At 37.9% G+C, this 18683-nt stretch overlaps 1 protein-coding gene across 4 annotated transcripts in view; it reads left to right on the top strand.

Moving 5' to 3' along the window:
• Nucleotides 1–18683, top strand: part of ntm (neurotrimin) — a 358155-nt gene that overhangs the window by 295824 nt on the left and 43648 nt on the right. For all 4 annotated transcript variants that reach the window (XM_065259412.2, XM_065259420.1, XM_065259409.2 and 1 more), the window contains one exon: nt 12769–13001. In XM_065259412.2, the coding sequence (XP_065115484.1) occupies nt 12769–13001 (233 nt within the window). The remainder of the gene's footprint in view (nt 1–12768; nt 13002–18683) is intronic.

Here is an 18683-nt window from a genome sequence, read left to right as displayed (position 1 = left end):
AAATTGGGAGTTGAGATTAGATTATACAGTGAACCTTTCCAGTTTTGTTATTTTGTATTTTTCTACTGTAAAATATGATTTATTCAATATCACAATGTGTGTAACTTTTTTACAGAAAGGTGTAAATGTGAATTTCGTCTAATCTCTTGCAATCAATATTTCACACACATGTTCATTTACAATCGTCATTATCAAAACTCTAGCCATAAAGTTTACATCAGAAAATATTGACACCTAATTGTGTACTCTTGTTATATTGGCAACATGGCTAAACATTTTGACCGTCTTGTTCATGAACAATGACACAAGAATTTGCCATTTTGATGGGACTGACATAAAATTTATTCTTTTCAAGGAAAGTTACATGATTTTGCAGGAAATTGATGTTGTGCAATTTGTACAAATTGTTTTGAGAAATGTACTTATTATTTAGCAAATTATAAGAATGATTCGAGAAATGCTTCAAAGCGACTAATTTAATCATCAGAACGTCAAATTAAAATAATGCATTAAATAATGTTTAACATATAAAAAAATAAACAACAAGCTGTTCTGGATAGCTTTATTCCTCTTAACTTTTTCATCCTCTTATGTCCTTGTAGTAGAGTCTGAGTTTCTTACATGTTCCATCAGTGATTTCGTTATAGACCCCACCCCCTGTGCAGCCAATTAAACCTTGTCACTCTGAAGTTGTGCAGGAGGAAGGTTTGGTAAATGAAGATCGATGAACAGGAAGCTTTGGCTGTTATTTATAGGCTTGCTTGGGTTGTTAGTCTGACCTGTTGTTTACCCTATAGCCTGTTACTTTGACCGGTGTTAGAACTGTGAAGAATTGGGCCGGGTTCAGGTTAAAATGCTCGACATTATAGAGTGTTGGGGTCAGGCTTTGTCTAGAGGTAGGATTGTTAAAATTACTTTAAAGTTGCCTTTTTTGTACAATTTAAAAACATAAAAAAGAGTGCTGCTTGTGGTACACAATTAGTGTGGGTGGTTAAAAGGTCATTGTGTTTCCTATCAAATCTTGATGATATTTTCATCCCTAGATATTGATCAAGTCTCCATGTAATGTACAGTAAGTCTATGGGATTTTTCTTGAACAAGTTCAGTAATGAGTCCAATAGCTTAGAAAAGTAACAGCACAACTCTTTAAACTGCAGTTTGAAAGAATTCATGTCCTTAGCATAGACAATGACACCATGCAAAAGTTACAATTACGACACCAAACCGCTGATCTATATAAATGACTGGATTGCGCATGACGTCACAATTGTGAAGCCACCACGCCGCCATATTGGTATACCCAAACGTTCTATTAAATCAATGGAAGTTATCAGATTTTAATGATAAAACATCACTTTACTAGTCTCCGTTTTTATATCTAAAGTCTCCCTGTACTAGGGGTGGGACGGTTGTCATGACCACCGCACCACCGCAGTGGTGAAGTGCCACCGGCGGTTGTGTGACGTCACATATCAGGTAAATGATTAAACAAAATAATAAGTAAAAATTGCAGTTTTTTTTACACGTGAAATAATAATAACAAAAGTTGTACAGTAATTTAAAGCCTAAGATACAAATTTATAACATTGTTTTATGTTAATACACAAATCTCTGCTACATTACCATGTATGGCGTTTCCACTAAACTGGTGGATTTTAGCATAACTCAGCACGTTGGAGTTTAGCCATGTCACTGTGTTGTGCGTCTGCTTTAGTTTCTTTTGGTCTCCAGTGACAGTGATACATACACATCACGTTTGTCTTTTGTTGTAAAATAAAATTTTTACCAGGTTAAAGTCGCGCGCATCAGGAAGCGCATTTAGTGAAACTTTATTTTCTTTCACCATTTAAACCACCCTAACCCCCCCATGGACCCCACCACCGCAACACCGGCGGTTGTTGTTGATGGTTCCACCGCGGTGGTAAAAATTTGCCACCGTCACAGCCCTACCCTGTACATTATTACAAAGGAAACATCCTAATCATGTACATAGTTATTTACTAAATGCACAGTACATTTAGCTTTTTAAACAGTAAGTTACTATACATTCATCTTCATTACAGTATCAGATCAGCAGACAGACCGCAGCATATTTAGTATTAATGACAAATGTTCTCATTCTGCAATCTAAATAAATAATCATGCTTTGTATTGTATGTGCATTCAATAATTTACAAGTTACCTTAACTTATTCAGAGAAATAAACGCTGACCGTGTATAGCTGAATGTCAAAAAACTTTATTTATACCCGTGTCATTAACAGAATGAATGCAGCAGACACTGCCCGATTAAAACATAAACATTGCAAATAACACCGGAATTCATTTACGTACACATATCCTAAAAATTAATTTTGTGTGACTGATACGCTGTAAACCGGGTGAATCTTGATCATGATTTTGAATGTAAGTCAATGACGCCCTCTGCCGGTTGGGAATACCAAGATGGCCACTCAAACTCTGCGCTGGCTTCACCTCACGCTGTTACGTTGAGCGTTCTGTGCGCAATCCAGTCATTTATATAGATCAGTGCACCAAACGCATTTTAAACGCTTGAAAATGGACAGCACTGCTTTTATTTAATTGACTTTAGAAAAGAGCAATGTGCTGCGTTTTTTATATTGCCAGGGAACCACCGAGGCAGCTGTCCTGTCAATCAAATATTGAAGCGTGAGCGCTCTTGTAACTTTGGTTTGCTGTTAACTGTCATATTAGCATATCAGCATTTGATTGGACAATGAAAAAAACGTAGCTGCTCAGAGTGCTCCTGCAAGAACGTGTAGAGATGCATTATTTGTTTTTCTCTTTAGATTTTCTTTCATTATTTGTTTATCTCTTTAATTTTTCTACTTTTCACTCTGACTTTAAACTGTGAAGTATTGCTATTGTGTCTGTTGCTCCCCCCTCCCTTTATATTATTTTAACTATTTAACTTTGTATGTCTGTATTATTTTGTTATTTGAAAAATAATAAAAGTTTTGATCACAAAAAAAAACGTATCACAAAAACTGTCCATTGAGAACAATTCAAAAAAGGCAAATTCCACTTTCATAACCGCGTTCTGTGTGAGCCGCCCCTTACTCTGTTTTTCTTGAACAAATCACAATGTTGGCATGAATATGTCATATCTTGTATAAAAAGCAAGTTTGATGTTCAATGTGTAAAATTTGTGCATTCAGGCCAAAATAAAAAGACCTCACCTGAAAACCTCAAGTGAGGAAGAAAAAAGCTCGGCATGTCGCTATATATGAGGTACGAAGTGAGCTGAATGTTAATTGTCAGATATTCCCTAATGACTGTCCTGGTTCATCTTAGCGACTCAGGTACTGCGTAAAGGAGAAAGTACATGCAAATCCAAGCACTGTCACCCTCTTCAGCCGAGACTGGATGACTTTGAAAGTCTAATGGGTATTATTTGCAAAGGGCACCTTCATTTGGGAGACACCACTTCAGAAGACAAGGTGATTTTCAGCTAAGCTGTAATCCTCCGGCGTGTGTTGTGAAGCTTCGCTGACTTCAGATCAGCATGAACACGCACCAAAACCGGTCACACTTTGTTTTTACCAAAGCGAAAACGAATGCCAATTTCTTTGTACATTAATTGCACAGCCGTAGGTTTTGCTTGTTTTTGGTTCTGCAGACTGTAATGAGGTGACGAAATAGTTGCAGCACAATTGCTTGTTTTTATGTTTAGATCTGTTGCTTGTCGTTGATGAAGTTGTAGTAATCACTTCTTCAATTAGTGTTAATCGCATAGACACGTGCATGAGAGTTTGTCCATACTTCATCACGTGCCACTAAATCAAGCTCATCTGCACCTGCTCGTAAACATCTGCTGGACGTGAATGATGACGGAGGCCGGCGTGATGCCGGTGGCTGTTCGGCCTTGCGTGTGCGATAGAGCGGCGGAGAGGTAATTTGCTCCGCTCAGGTCGGTTCAGCCCGAATGCCATCACATCAACCCCAGTATCACGAGCGCAGAAAATCATATCAAATAGTGTAGCCTCTCGTATTGCTTTCGTCGCGATGTGAGTGACGAGGAGAGATGGAGAAGGACACATCTCAGGCAACAAGATAGAAATTGGGTGTGTGTTTGCACTGCAAACGGTCACGGCGGTGAGTCTGGACAATACCAATTGTTTTTACCCAGCACAGATAGATGGGAGAAGGGCTCCAATTCCCTTAACAGTTGTTCCAATGGCTGTTTCAAAGCCCAGGGAGAACAGAAGTACACAGATAGCACGTGCCCTCTGAGACTGTGTGGCGTGTGCTGGATTTTAAATCTGGGACTCTTACCCAGATGAATACTTCGCACAGAATCTTGCTTTATTATGTGCCACATACGCAGCACAATTGTGCTATTTACAGATAAGTCTTGCTATTAATATAGCTGGAAGCAAATAAATGGCGTTAGATTGAGGTGCGAAAATAATGAGTGACTGCCATTGGGTGGACAAAAGTGGATCCGATGCCACAGAGCAACAAACGTTACACTTTTGGGTGGAATCAACTTGTGAATTGCTCATATTGGTTTCTGAATATTAAAAATCACAAAAGACACACAGTTTCATCCTTCATATGTCCAAAAAGTCTTTTGTGTTGTCAGATTTATCCTTTCCATTTTTTTTCCGAAAAAGGCTAAACTCTTGGAAGTGTACAGTGGGAGGAGATAAAGAGTTACGAGTACAGCACAGCTATATGTTCGTGTTGTTTACATAATATGCACATATATGCTCCGTTTGCAAACACTTTTTTAGATTTTTATTTACTTACCACCTGTGGTTCCAACTCCTGAACGGGGTCTTTTCAAAAGACACTCCACTTTTTTTGAAAATATGCACATTTTTCAGCTCCCCTAGAGTTAAACATTTGATTTTTACAGTTTTGGAATCAATTCAGCTGATCTCCAGGTCTGGCGATACCACTTTTAGGGTAGCTTAGCATAATCCATTGAATCTGATTAGACTATTAGCATCGCGCTAAAAAATAACCAAAGAGTTTGGATATTTTTCCTATTTAAAATGTGACTCTTCTGTAGTTACGTCGTGTACTAAGTCTGCCGGAAAATTAAAAGTTGTGATTTTCTAGGCAGATATGGGTAGGAACTATACTCACAATCTGGCGTAATAATCAAGGACTTCGCTGCTGTAACATGGCTGCAGCAGGTGCAATGATATTAAACAGCACCTGAAAATAGTCCCCTGCTATTGAAAGTAACCAAGGAGACTATTTTCGGGCACTGTGTAATATCTAATATCACTACGCCTGCTGCAGCCTTGTTACAGCAGCAAAGTCCTTGATTATTATGCCAGAATAAGAGTATAGTTCCTAGCCATATCTGCCTAGAAAATTGCAACTTTAATTTTCCGTCGGTCTTAGTACACGAAGTAACTACAGAAGAGTCACATTTTAAATAGGAAAAATATTGAAACTCTTTGGTTATTTTTTAGCGCGATGCTAATGGTCTAATCAGATTCAATGAATTATGCTAAGTAGGGATGTCCCGATCAGGTTTTTTTGCTCTCGAGTCCGAGTCATTTGATTTTGAGTATCTGCCGATAACCAGTCCCGATCCGATACTTCTATAATACATTAAAAAAAGAATAAAGAAGAGCAAAAAAACAGATCCAGGATGCTCCTTATGTCATGCCGCACACGTTGCTGTTTCTGTGTGGAGTCAAAAGGGTCTAACTCTGTGCCAGCACATAACTATAGATGTGTTAAAAAAAAAGAGAGAATATAGTATATATGTTCAGGGGTTAAATTGGGGTTTGTTTTGTGGGGATGCTCTGTTAGGAGGGAAGGTTCGAGGGGTAACATGTTTTTTCCTGATGACAGCAAAGCCACTGGTGTGTTTCAAAGACATTTTGGACCTCTGACAGGATTTTATAACTTTCAGCTTTAAAGCTTTGCCACAGGTTGACCCAAACTTTAAAACCTGAACTTTAAATTATGCACATCTATGAGTCTGACACTATATGCATTTGTTGCACATGTCAATCACTAGTTAGGTCGTAATTGATTTGTATAATCAAAATACACCATTTTATTAAACTATACAATAAGTTGTATCCAGTTATCTAGTTAACATATTGTAATAAGATGATTGACATGGCTATACATACTTTAATACTTTGTTTCTAGACTTTTATTAAGTTTTTTCGACGTGTGCACCATTCTTACCTCTCTCTCTATCTCTCATCTCTACAATGTGTAATGTGATCCTCCTGCGCGAATGCGCGTTCTTGAGGTTCTGAGTGAGACACGGAGCTGCGTACTGATGTAGATTAACTGAGCACATAGTGACAAAAACGATCGACGCGTCGTTTAAATGAGCGGTAAAAACCCGGTTTTGTTGTGGATGCACCGCATGCACGAGTGTTTGAAGCCTATGAATAAAAACACGTCATTATTCACGTCAGTTCACACGCACCAGCGCAGCGCGTACACTGGCGCAGAGCAGAGCGAGACCTTCAGTATGTGTGCTGGCCCAATTAAAACCCTGCATATGTATCCGAGTCCTGATCGGAAGGTAACGTCCGATTCCGATCGAGTCTGAAACCACGTGATCGGGGCCGATTTCCGATCACGTGATCGGATCGGGACATCCCTAATGCTAAGCTATGCTAAAAGTGGTAGTGCCAGACCCAGAGATCGGCTGAATGGATTCCAAAACGGTAAGAATCAAATGTTTAACTCTGGGGGAGCAGGAAAATTAGCATATTTTCCAAAGGTGGGTTGTCCCTTTAACATTGGGACGGCTCTATCACTTTTTGGCAAATCCGGCATCAAACTGGGCCTTGTTCATAAAGCAGTCGTCTCGGAAATGCAGGTAACAAACATGAACACATTTGCAATTACTGGATCCACTTTTGTCTTAAGGGTTATTTGAAAAGCTCAATAAGGTTTTCTTTTCTTTACTTCCAAAGACACACTTTCGCCGTTGATTCTTGATATAACAAAGTTGTCACATGCAATGACTTCTACTCGAAGGAACAATGCTAATGATGATAATTTTCACTCTCACTATGATTGATGTGTGGGCGTGCTTCTCCGGAGGAAGTGCTCTTAAAAGGAATAAGGGGTGCATGATACGTAACATTTAACCAAGTTCGAAAAAACCTCTTTCAGAAAGTTGTAGGAAATGAGTTCGGCCCAGAAATACTCGCTCAACTGCGAATTTGAGAAATACAACTCTTTAATTGTGTTCATAAGTCAGAATGCATGAAATATCATTAAACCAACCTTATACGGGATAGGAATTAGCCATGCACCATCCAAACACATTAACCTTTAGAAGCACAGAAATAGCTAAACAGGTGTCTTATCTCAAATGTAAGGTGAAAGATTAACTATATTTCACCTGGAATGCAGACCTTTAGTTCATTTTGCTTATTCAGAAAGAAACGCTGCATGAAACATGTATGGTAACTATAGTGCTTCAGTGTACAGAATACACGTCAATGCATTGCATTCTTTTGATCATTTCATTTTCCTTGAGATCCATTGGTAATGTTATTCAAGGTTTTATTCAACATAATCATTCATCATTTTTACATGGCCATATTTCAAAATACATTTTTTAAGAAAGATATTCCTGACTCCCCTTACATAAGGCTGTCTTCTTTTTAACAATAGTCATTTAAGAATTGAAGTGCACTGAAATGTCGAATGTTTTGCGCAAAAAGTGAAACTTTAGAAGTCGACGTTTTACAAAGCATTATGTACTTTTATCCAGAAGCAAGAAAGAATTTTTAAGTGCACTGCAAAGTTCTTTCACCTCACAGACCAGGAAAGAGTCTGAGAGATCTCCATAGTAACGCAACCCTCGCCACATGAGGTTCTGTGGTAAGAGGCATCTAACCGATGCCTTATGTTGTACCTGAACCTGTTTCAACTATGAAGTTGAAACACATAATGGAGTACTCGCTCTTTAAAACCTATCGGTCTTACTTAAGTTAAAACGGAGATCCTTGGGTCCTCATCATCATGTTTTTCAGAGCTGTCAAGTTTGCTAATGAAATAATTGATTTAATTAAAATCGGACTTTGTGTGCTTACAGATTTTAAAATGAATTAAATACTCTATCACCCTTTATGCGCCGAGAACGAGTTGTGAGTCAGCACTCGAAATTCCGAAATTAAAAAGAGGGAGGCAGAAAGAGTGTACTTGCTCAAGACTCTTAGGAGCGCAACGTATCCAATGTTGTACATGAGAAAAAAAAACAATCCTGTGTGTTGACAGTGTATTCACCCCATCTCAAACTCCATGCCTTACTATCGCCCCATGATGTTACAAAAAATCAATACATCCTTACTGTCCTTGTCTTAGCAATGTTCTCACAGCTGTACTCTTAACTCGACGACGTTCATTTTATTTGGAGGTAATCCAGTGTTATATATTACAGCTTTTTTCTCAGTAGACTTTCGATGCCAAGTCAATCCCGTACTCCAAAGTAAATTAATAATGAATGCCCTCTCTTGTTCATGTCACAAGGCAGCCGGAGGGGTCTGAGGTAAGATTTACTTTCAAAAGCGCACTTGGTCTGATACCCGATATATTTTTGTCCTTCACAAGTACAGTGGAGTATACTTGATGCACGCCCGGCTAAAATATTGTGTGCTGTTTGCTTTTGATACACAGAATGCATCAACAAACATCTAATTTTTACAAATAAAATAAAAATACACCTGTAAATAGGGCTTTATAACAATGCATTAAAAAGTAACCATGTTATGCATGCTGGAATGAGAGTAGTCATACAATCCATGATGATGATGATGATGCAAAACATCTCTTGTGTTTTTCATAAAGCGCACGTATTCAGATGTCATGCAATAAAAAAATGGGGGCTGTGGTTGTTTATGTCGGCTGCCTAATTTTCCCCGCCCTTGGATGCTTTTCATTGCACTGAAAGGGTAGACACTTTATTTGGATTAAATTGGTTTGCTGTCTGCTCTTCTCTGATAAGGGAATAAGGCAGAGTTATTTATTAATTTATGTATTTGTTGCATTGTGCTGATTCAGTGTGCAGGGACGAACATGCGGCTCAGACAAGCTCCAGTGCCTGCCGACGCGACGCTGCCGGTTTCCTAAAGGCTCTGAGTGCTCAAGGTTAAGTCTGATTGGATGGGTCCCAGTGTTTATTATAATGCATGCTTTTATGGATAATAATTCAATACGAGAGTTTAACAAACAGTGCTTCAGTGGCCTTAAAGTTAAAGCTGCACCCATGCATACATGCAGTGTGCATGCAGCGTGCATACAACCGCCAACACCGTCGCTCTCCCTCCCGTATTATTTACCATATCATCCGTGTCTAAATGACGAATGAGCGAGAGCTTTGCTCTTTGATCCCATAAACTGTGTTGCATCTGAGGTTTTGTTCAATTACCTGTGCAACAGCTGTATTGGGTTTGCGGTTTTCCCATTATTCCAGCCAACTCCGAATGCCCTTGAGTGCACTTTGTTACCTTGGTCGGAAACTTCGGCGTTACACACAAACTAGCACGTCGCTGTATTGGGTGACTCTGAGCTTGTTATAGACACCTTGGAAGATGTTTTTTTGTTTTTTGAATATATGAATGCTTGATTCGCCAGTGCATTTTTAGGCCAGAGCCTGGATATCAATAAATAAATTAAGCTGAAATTTGCAGGTTTATTCCACACTCGGATAAATACTTTATCCTTTCACAGTCAAGTTGATTCTTATTGATTTTCTCAGAAAGTGTAAACACGGATGCAAATTAACCATTTCCACAGACTTTGTTGTTTTAGCACCCCTTAAATTATGCAAATCCGCCCACACTATACTAAATGCAGTTTGCACAGCCAACAGCATGATTCTGGGGCGAGGCTCGTCACTTTTATTTTAGGGTGACCATACGTGCCATTCTTCCCGGACGCATCCCGTCCAGGATTTTGTGTTCGTCTTCTGGAAGTCGTATTTGTCGATTATTATTATTACAGAAAAGCAACCGTTACATTTTAAGGTAAGAATGAAACTACGATTCTTATGTTTTGAACTGAATGGCGTATGCGGTCAACAAATACGACTTCCGGAAGACGCACCGAAATCCTGGACGGGATGCGTCCGGGAAGAATGGCACATATGGTCACCCTTTTTTATTGACCAATAGCACAATATTGTTTGCATTCTGGTGACACCAGGAGAATAAAGGACATGCTTCACTTTTAAAAAAAATGAGCAAAAGATAGACGTGGCAGAGGGGGTTGGGTTTAATAATTCTGTGTTGGATGCCCTGCAGTGTGTTATGAACTCATCCACTGGGAAAAGCTCGATCTCTTCACTGATCTCCACCGTTCTCATTTAGTCCATTATAAGAGGAGGTGGGGGCCACTACCGCAGTTTCCACTCCACGACTTGTACCTCAGTACCTGAGGAAAAAGACACAAAGTACTTTCACATCATACAGTAGCTCTCCAGTGCCTTCTAGAAGCAAAAGTAGTTCAACGCAGTCGTCTTGTAAGGAATTATGCCCGTAATGAGCCTTAATAGGCACCGAATGACTGTTATTCCAAAGTGTGCCAAAGATTTTCGGGCAACGATGCTATCGGAGATAAAACAAAGATTGCGTGAAAATTTCCCCTGGATTTTATTGAATGGTTAATCAGGCAAGTAATCAATTAAGCGCATGATTGCATTTTGTTTTAATAGCCTTACAGTATACGAAAAGGACCAAATTTGGCCTCCGCTGCTAACTGGCATATCTGCAATTAGACACAGCATGTCTTCATTTATAGAAGGCCTGTAAGTAATTAGCATCTAATTCTACTGTATCCGTAATAAGGAGAGATGGCATTGTCTTTAAAGTACTTTAATACTCCTTTACCCAGTTTAGCTTTGAATATTATCAGGGTGGGTCACTGAATTTATTAAACTGAATCTGCTGAAGGTTGGTGGGATTTGATCGATGTCTAGCTGTGTGGCTTTTCTTTGCTTGATATCTAGGGAATACGTTCGCACTAGTTTATGTCTCGCTCTTCCGGCTGGCGGCCCTCCGATGTACAGTACCGGAGGGAATATTTGAAAAGGAGCAATGAATGAATGTTAATGAAAATGTGAATTCATTTTAATTGATGGATCGTGGTGTTTTGGTCACAAATGGATAAACTGAAAAAAATCCACTGGGAACATCTTTTGCAAAACATACGGTAAGAGTCACATGGGACGTGTAAACCCAGAGGAAAATGTTATTGCTCAGAGGTTTCATTTTTTATAACTGAGGAGATTTAATGCTTAAGAGAAACAATGAGATTATTGTTAATAATATACATTAAGAATATGGAGCTGGTAAATTTATGTACTGTAGATTGTATATCTGAAATGATCTGGATTTGGGTAAATTGGATAAAAAAGGTTTTAAGTTCATATCGAAATCTTTAACAATATTGAATTTGCAGACATGAGCTGAGTTTGTGAGATTGTTTAGATATCTTCTGAAACTCCAATGGAGACATTTGTGAGATTTCTGGGTCTTTTTTCAGGATAAATATGGGAGAGCGGGGCACAATCTAACGCTTTATGGTTTTGGCTCAATCATTAAAAATATTTGAGTTTGATTAATGCTATTTTAACACAAGCAACACACACATCTCTGCTACAAATGAACATTTGAAGTTTGTTTCTAGTACTTATCATTCTTGGACAATTACACCAAACTTGACAGAAGTGCAAATGTTACAACTTACCCCATTGGTGGGGTTCATTGTAACAGGCAGGGGGTAAGTTGTAACACTTACTGAAAATTAATTTTGCAGGAAAATATTTCAATACTATTTTGTCTATATATTTGAAGTGGATATTGTTTATATATATATGTCTATAATAGACAGGTATCCACACTGTTTTCATTCATCCAGCCCTTTTCTAACAAAAGTTCAATTATAAATGGATACAAATGTCTAAATATGTGAGAAAAAGCAGCACAATTATAAAACAAAAAACATTTATATGTGACCCAGTCTTTAAAAACCATACTAAAGTCTCAAAATCTAATTCTGAGATACTGAAAACCAAAGTCTGATTTTAGCACTTAATTTTTATTATGATTTTAAATGACCTCATTCAATCAATATTAAACATATGAATATATATAGTCTATATATATATATATATATATATATATATATATATATATATATATATATATATATATATATATATATATAGACACATTTTTTTGATAAGAAAGGCGCATTTTTTTGTTGGCAGCCAGCAATCATTCTTGTGTGCCTATTTAAAACAACGGCAAGAATTACTGTTAGCTGTTTTCATATCGTAAGTGCTGAGGGGTTAGTTGTAACACAGCGTTACAACTAACCCTGCTGGGTAAGAATATTTTCAAACCTACCAAAAAAGTTGCTAAGAACTGCAGACATTTTTCAAAACGATGCTATGTTTTAGTCAACAAGACACTGATTAATATGACATAGCATTGTATTTGGTATCTTACACACCCAACTTAGAAACTGAAAAATCATATGATGAAAAAATTTACTTACATGCCACCAAAACACTCGTTCATCAATAACTCTCTGGAAAAACATTATACATTTCCCTCAGTCCTGTGCAACAATGTAAACAGTCCATGTTACAACTAACCCCGCATCGGTTTTTGACCCGTTCACCCCTACTTGAGACGTATGCAAAACTGCTCTCTATTTAATCTCAAAATCATCTGCATATTAGTGAATTTTCTTTCTTTTGGCAAATCTGACCATAATAAAACATTTGCTTCCTTTGCAGTTGCTCACAAGGGGACTTCGTGACACACACGGCATGGCTGAACAGATCAAGTATACTGTACGCTGGAGAAGATAAGTGGTCCGTAGACCCCAGGGTGAGCTTGGTCGTTCTGAACCAGGCCGAGTTCACCATCAAGATTACAGATGTGGACTTGATGGATGAGGGCCAGTACACATGCGCAGTGCAGACAGTCAGCAGACCTCGAACCACGTCCGTTCACATCATCGTTCAAGGTGAGTTTAAAGCACTACGGTATGTGGATAACAAAGGGTTAATTGTTTTATCTATTTTTATGTATAAACATGTTGTGTTGTTCCGAACCCATGTGACTTTTCTCTTTTGGGGAACACAACCTCCTTTATCGCTTGTTATTCCCTTATGACAGCAGCCATGAAAACAGACTACCGTACATTTTCATGTTTGTTTTTGTGTTTTGTGCCGCTCCGCATTTGTTTTGGAAAATGTTCATTTTTTGGGTCAACTATTAGCCTTTTTAGAAGCCATTTTGCAGTATCAGTGGCACACACCTTGAAAACCAGTTATGATATTGGCCATTTTAATGATGTGGATAATTATGTAATTAATGCTGATTGCGTAAAACCTTGGGGGTGCGTTTTTTGGTCGGGATTCGTGGGTCCAGTGTTAATATGATTGATGACAGTGTCATTCCTGTTCAGTGATGCAGTAAGTCATAACAGTGCTGAGCTACTGTATACTTGCAGGAGATTTAGAGCACAGGAACTCACCACCACAGCCTTTCAACACTCTCAAAAATCCATAAAGATGAAAATATGTTTCATATTTGTGTTGAAATATGTTTCAAATAATTTTATTCCAGAATTCATTTTTCAACTAATAGTTGGGTAGTATTTTTAAGGACCTTTTCAGTGATTGTGCAAAGTTTGAACCCATGACCGTTTGTGATGCTAACACATTGCTTTAAAAACTGAGCTAGAGGTCTTACTGGGTCCACTTAGATCCGTAAACCAGAGGTCCGACCCAAGACCCCGAGCAGTTTTTGGGTCTAAAGGTTTAGTGAAAAACTGTTTTATTGACGTCATTCAATCGGGAAGTAGAGGGCTGTAGTCCAAACCGGACGTTTTCTGTTTGGAAAGGGGACTTCTGTTAAAGAAAATTTATCACCTGGCAGTGAACTTTGACCTTTATCATTTTGCAGGTATTATTTATGCTCTAACAGCAACATTACACACTAACTAAAGTTTGAAAAATGGGATCAAAAAGAACATGACCTTTAAAACTGAGCTAGAGGTCTTACTGGGTCCACTTAAATCCGAAAACCAGAGGTCCGAAAACTTCTAAAAGTTTCTTTTGTGCCTCTCATACGAGTCAGGTATAATATTAGCAGCCTTGGGTCATTTAAATAAATGTGTTTTTGCAGAACGGACTTGAAAAGACCCAAACTATCTCACGTGTGTGCATTGAGGCCTTTTCCAACCCCTCCTTTGTTTGCCAAGAGCGTTTGCGACATTGTGTGGCTGGCGGTGTGTTAATTTTCATTGAGCAGGACCTGTCAATCAATTTTAAATGCACATTTTAGCGGTTACCTTGGTGTCGTCGTCAGATAACAAATGGAGGTAAATGAAGCAGTGGGCCAAATTGGTTGCAAGGCCACCAGGGTTTCATTATGTCTGACGTGTGTGTGTTGGGCTGGAGACTGCACACATGTCGGTGCCATTTACATTTGGGTCCAGTCGTGTTAAAAAAATTGCCATTGGGTTGGACTTGGGTCTAATTCTGGTTTGTCTCGGGTCGGGTCTTAAAAAAATATAAATATATATATTTATTTTGGGTAAAAAGTGATTTGGGCACTTTACAGGATCATCACTACCAATGACCAATCAAATTTTAGAGATGGAAATATTCACATCCTGTTATGCCACGATCATGGGTTTGATTCTCGGGGAGCCTGATAATAATAAAATGAGTTGCTTTGGATGAAAGCTAAATGCATGAATTTATAACAGCAGGCTTAGGTTTAGGGGTGGGATCTGGGTATTTTATTTCATGTTTCCATTCATCTTTCATCTATATTTATCTAATTTCAATTATTATACTTCAAAGGACAGTTCATGGATAGAGTCTGAAAAGATAGTGTTAAGACTACTAAAAGATGCTGAAGCAGAAATGTGTCTTTCTCAGCAAAATCCCCACAATGAAATAACCTTTAGTTATCTGTGCACCCATCAGCTTTACCACTGTGAGAAGAACATTACCTGCAATAGGTTTAGGGAGGTGCAGGTTTTATCTACTGGCTAATGGTTCAAAACCTGAATTTGAGTTAATTTACATGCTGTGCTCGAGTCTTTGTTTGTCTTAATTAGCTTCACTGACACATGCTTCTGAGAAATCCTTTGATCCATGAAAGAAGAACTGCGGTTTGAGCTTTAGATGAGTTTACATCAGTGCGAGCCTGAACATGAGATCAAAGAATGAGGAGCAACGAGAAGCATCTATCTCACTTCTTAAAATTGTTATTATTAGTTTCTGCTTAAGAAAGGATCCCTGAGGTTTTGCTCTGGCTTAAGGCCAAAGTATGATCCATTTTTTATGCGTACGATTTTCGTCATTAGAAGAGTGCGTGCGTACTGTACAGGAGATTGTGATATGTTGCCAAGTAGATGCATTGCATTTCGTCGCAATGCGTATGTGTCGAACGTCTGTGTACACATACGCGTCAAATAAGCTATACATGGCTATCGCGTACATATAAATAACAGACTATTCTCCAGGCTTCTGGGGTGTACCGATACACCCCGTAATGATACGGTAGCATCACAATGCTGAGCTATAGGGTAGAATATTACCCAAAACAAAGAAGAGTTTTTATTATTAATATTTCAAGACATTGTGTTCTTATCATTCCCGAAAAAGGCCTAAAAGGAACACTAATTGTACCTACCAGTGATGCGTGGGTTGATCCAAAATGAGCCAGTGCCTGCGGTCACTCACGGTTACCAGTGGTTACAATTCATCCAAAAATATTTTTTATGATATTCGCATCGTAGTCGTTTGGGTCATTTGAAATAAAGATGCCAATAAACTAGTTTAAACAATGACAGGAAGCTGGTTGGGTAAAAATAAATTTTGCGGTCCGAGTTGCGGGCGGATTAGTTAAAAAAACGTCGGTCGGGTGCGTCACTTGTACCGACTGTGTTGATATCTTTTGATATCTATTGTATCTTAAAAGGATCGTACGTCATTTGAATCACAATAATCTCATCTTTACAGAGATAAGTGACATGTTTAGCTTTTTGTTTTCTGTCAAATAATGTAGTGTTCCGCACACGGTACATTGGAACATTAAGCTGTTTTACAAAAATATGACCCTGAACCACAAAACCAGACCATACAAGTGTGATGCTGTACCACAAAACCAGTAAAAGAAGTTCACTTTGCATAAAAGCATCTGTCAAATACATAAATATAAATGACAAAGGCTTGCATCTAAGAATGTACATAACAACACCCTAGCAACCAACCCCATCTCCCTAGCTAGTATTATGGAAGCAGGTTTGCATTTACATCTTACAATCCAATACTAAATCTTTTTCACTTGCATTATTAACACTTGTCAAACACTTTCAATCAGCATCTAAAGATGTCTTACTTTAGCATTATGTCTCATACATTTGGTCAGTTCAAGCCCAAGCATTTAACAGATCTAAGTCATCTGCACTGTTGCCTTGGCAACGTACTTCCAGAATACTGCCTTGATTGAGAGACTGAAGAGACGCTTCGCCACGGAGGTCAGATACACCACAATACCTGCACACAATGGCACGCAGGCAGAAAAACAGCCATTACCCACAGTTAGCAAACAACACACAAAGCGCAGAACACAATCATGCCCGATCAGAGGCACGTGGCTGTAACCGCAGCTGGTGGCGATTGGATATGGAAAGGGGGGAAAATGTGCGACAGCCCTCAGCTGCTCCCTGGCTTTACAGTGCAAACTGCACGTCTGAATAGAGATCCAATTTGCTTCTCTGCATGTCGAGTCACAGCCGCTCCGTACTTCGAATTTATCGTGAGAATTGAGTTCGTAATAGCCTTTATAAGCAGTATTATGTAAACAGTGGGAGGGGTTTCAGGAGCACCTGCTTGTGGTAAAGTGAGTCGGGCTGAAATGCCGTTGTGAATGCAAATGAGGGATGAGAGTCCATGTGTTTGTCACTGAAGGGCAAATTTTCTACTGCACTTCTCAGACCTTTGGTTAACCTGAGCTGCCTTGTTAAAATAGTTATCTAAAGCTCGAGATAAGTTCATTAAGGGTAAAAAGTAAAGATCAGCCTACCAACCACGCACCAAACTCCCCCAGGCTCAAACATCTTTGACATCAGCGTTGCTCTGCGAATGTGTCTGTCTGTAAAGGTGTGAAGGCCTTTGCTGTGATATTTTCCAGATGCAGTCGAATACCTCCGCACAACTCACTTGGAGATGCTTGGGTGCATCTCTCTCGATGCCTTCAGGGTTAAATGGTGTTTATGGCCTCGCTAACAAAGTAAAATGTGATATCATGTATAATTACACATAACTGGGGGCTGTGGACGGGTCAGAGATTAAAGAAGTCACAGCGCTTCTCACGGTTGTTGTTTATTAATGAGTTTGGAGGCACTAGAAGGCAAGTAAGTTAACTTGGTTTTCTAAACAACCTTTTAATATTAATGTTAAGAAAGGAGCGAGCGTGTGTATACCAGAATGAGCAGAATTTTTTTACACAATTGTGAATATTTTACATGGTAAGTTTTTGCAGTGAAAAAAAGTATGTGGTTGGATGAACACATGCCTCAGTTAAAGTGGGGCACATTATTAAACAAATTGTGAAATGCAAAACAATTAGCTAAAAAACAAAAAATAGCAAACCATTGTCTGTGACAATTCTAAATGTAGGCTACAATTTTTTTATGAAAAACATCATTATTAACTTATAGGAATATATATATCCTCAATATATAATGTATTATGATTTACAGGCTATATGTTTCATTTAGGGCTGGGCATAGATTAATCTAGATTAATCTCATACAAAATAAAAGTAATGTTTTGCATACTATATGAGTTTGTGCTGTGTGTAAATATTATGTATATTTCAACACAAACACATACATATACATTTAAGAATTTTTTTATTATTATATTGTTTTTTATTTATATAGAATATAGAATATATAAAAATATAAATAATATATATACACATGTAAATGTTTCTTAAATACATACATGAATGTGTGTGTATTTATATATACATAATAATTACACACAGCAAAAACTTATATGTTATGCAAAAAAATACTTTTATTTTGTATGAGATTAATCTAGATTCATCTATGCCCAGCACTGGTTTAATTATATTTTTAATAAGCAAATAAATTATTAAAAATATAAATTAGATAATTACATTAAATGACAAAAATATTTGTACACAATACACTGTACTGAATTATTGTATGTTATTTGTTGATATACTTTAAAACAATGTCAAAGTAAATGTCATTATGGTTTTATTGTGTGTTTTTTTTCACCCAGAGCTGCAAAATATAAAAATTTAATTTACAAATTAAATTATAATAAAATAAAAGAGTTTGAAACACTTGAGAAAATGTGCTAACTACCTCCTGTGACAACTAGCCCCATTCATCCTACCACCGTGCATCACTATAAAAAAAACTTGAATTACAATTATACAAGTTATCATTCAAATCATTCAAATATCTTAATAGTCCCTTCCTCTTTCTCACCATTGACGAGTTATCTTGTCAATTAAGAGATAACATTTGCCTAAAAAACGTGTTCCTGATGAATTTTAATGTTGATCTGCATTCTGCAATACTACAATTATCCACTAGATGGCTTACCAAATGTATGAAAAAACTGAAGCCAAAATGTTATTTACT

The sequence above is a fragment of the Paramisgurnus dabryanus genome, chromosome 10 (genome assembly GCF_030506205.2).
Source record: "Paramisgurnus dabryanus chromosome 10, PD_genome_1.1, whole genome shotgun sequence".
NCBI lineage: Eukaryota > Metazoa > Chordata > Actinopteri > Cypriniformes > Cobitidae > Paramisgurnus > Paramisgurnus dabryanus.
The sequence above is the reverse complement of the archived record's forward strand: the minus strand, read 5'-3'. Positions and strand labels throughout refer to the sequence as shown.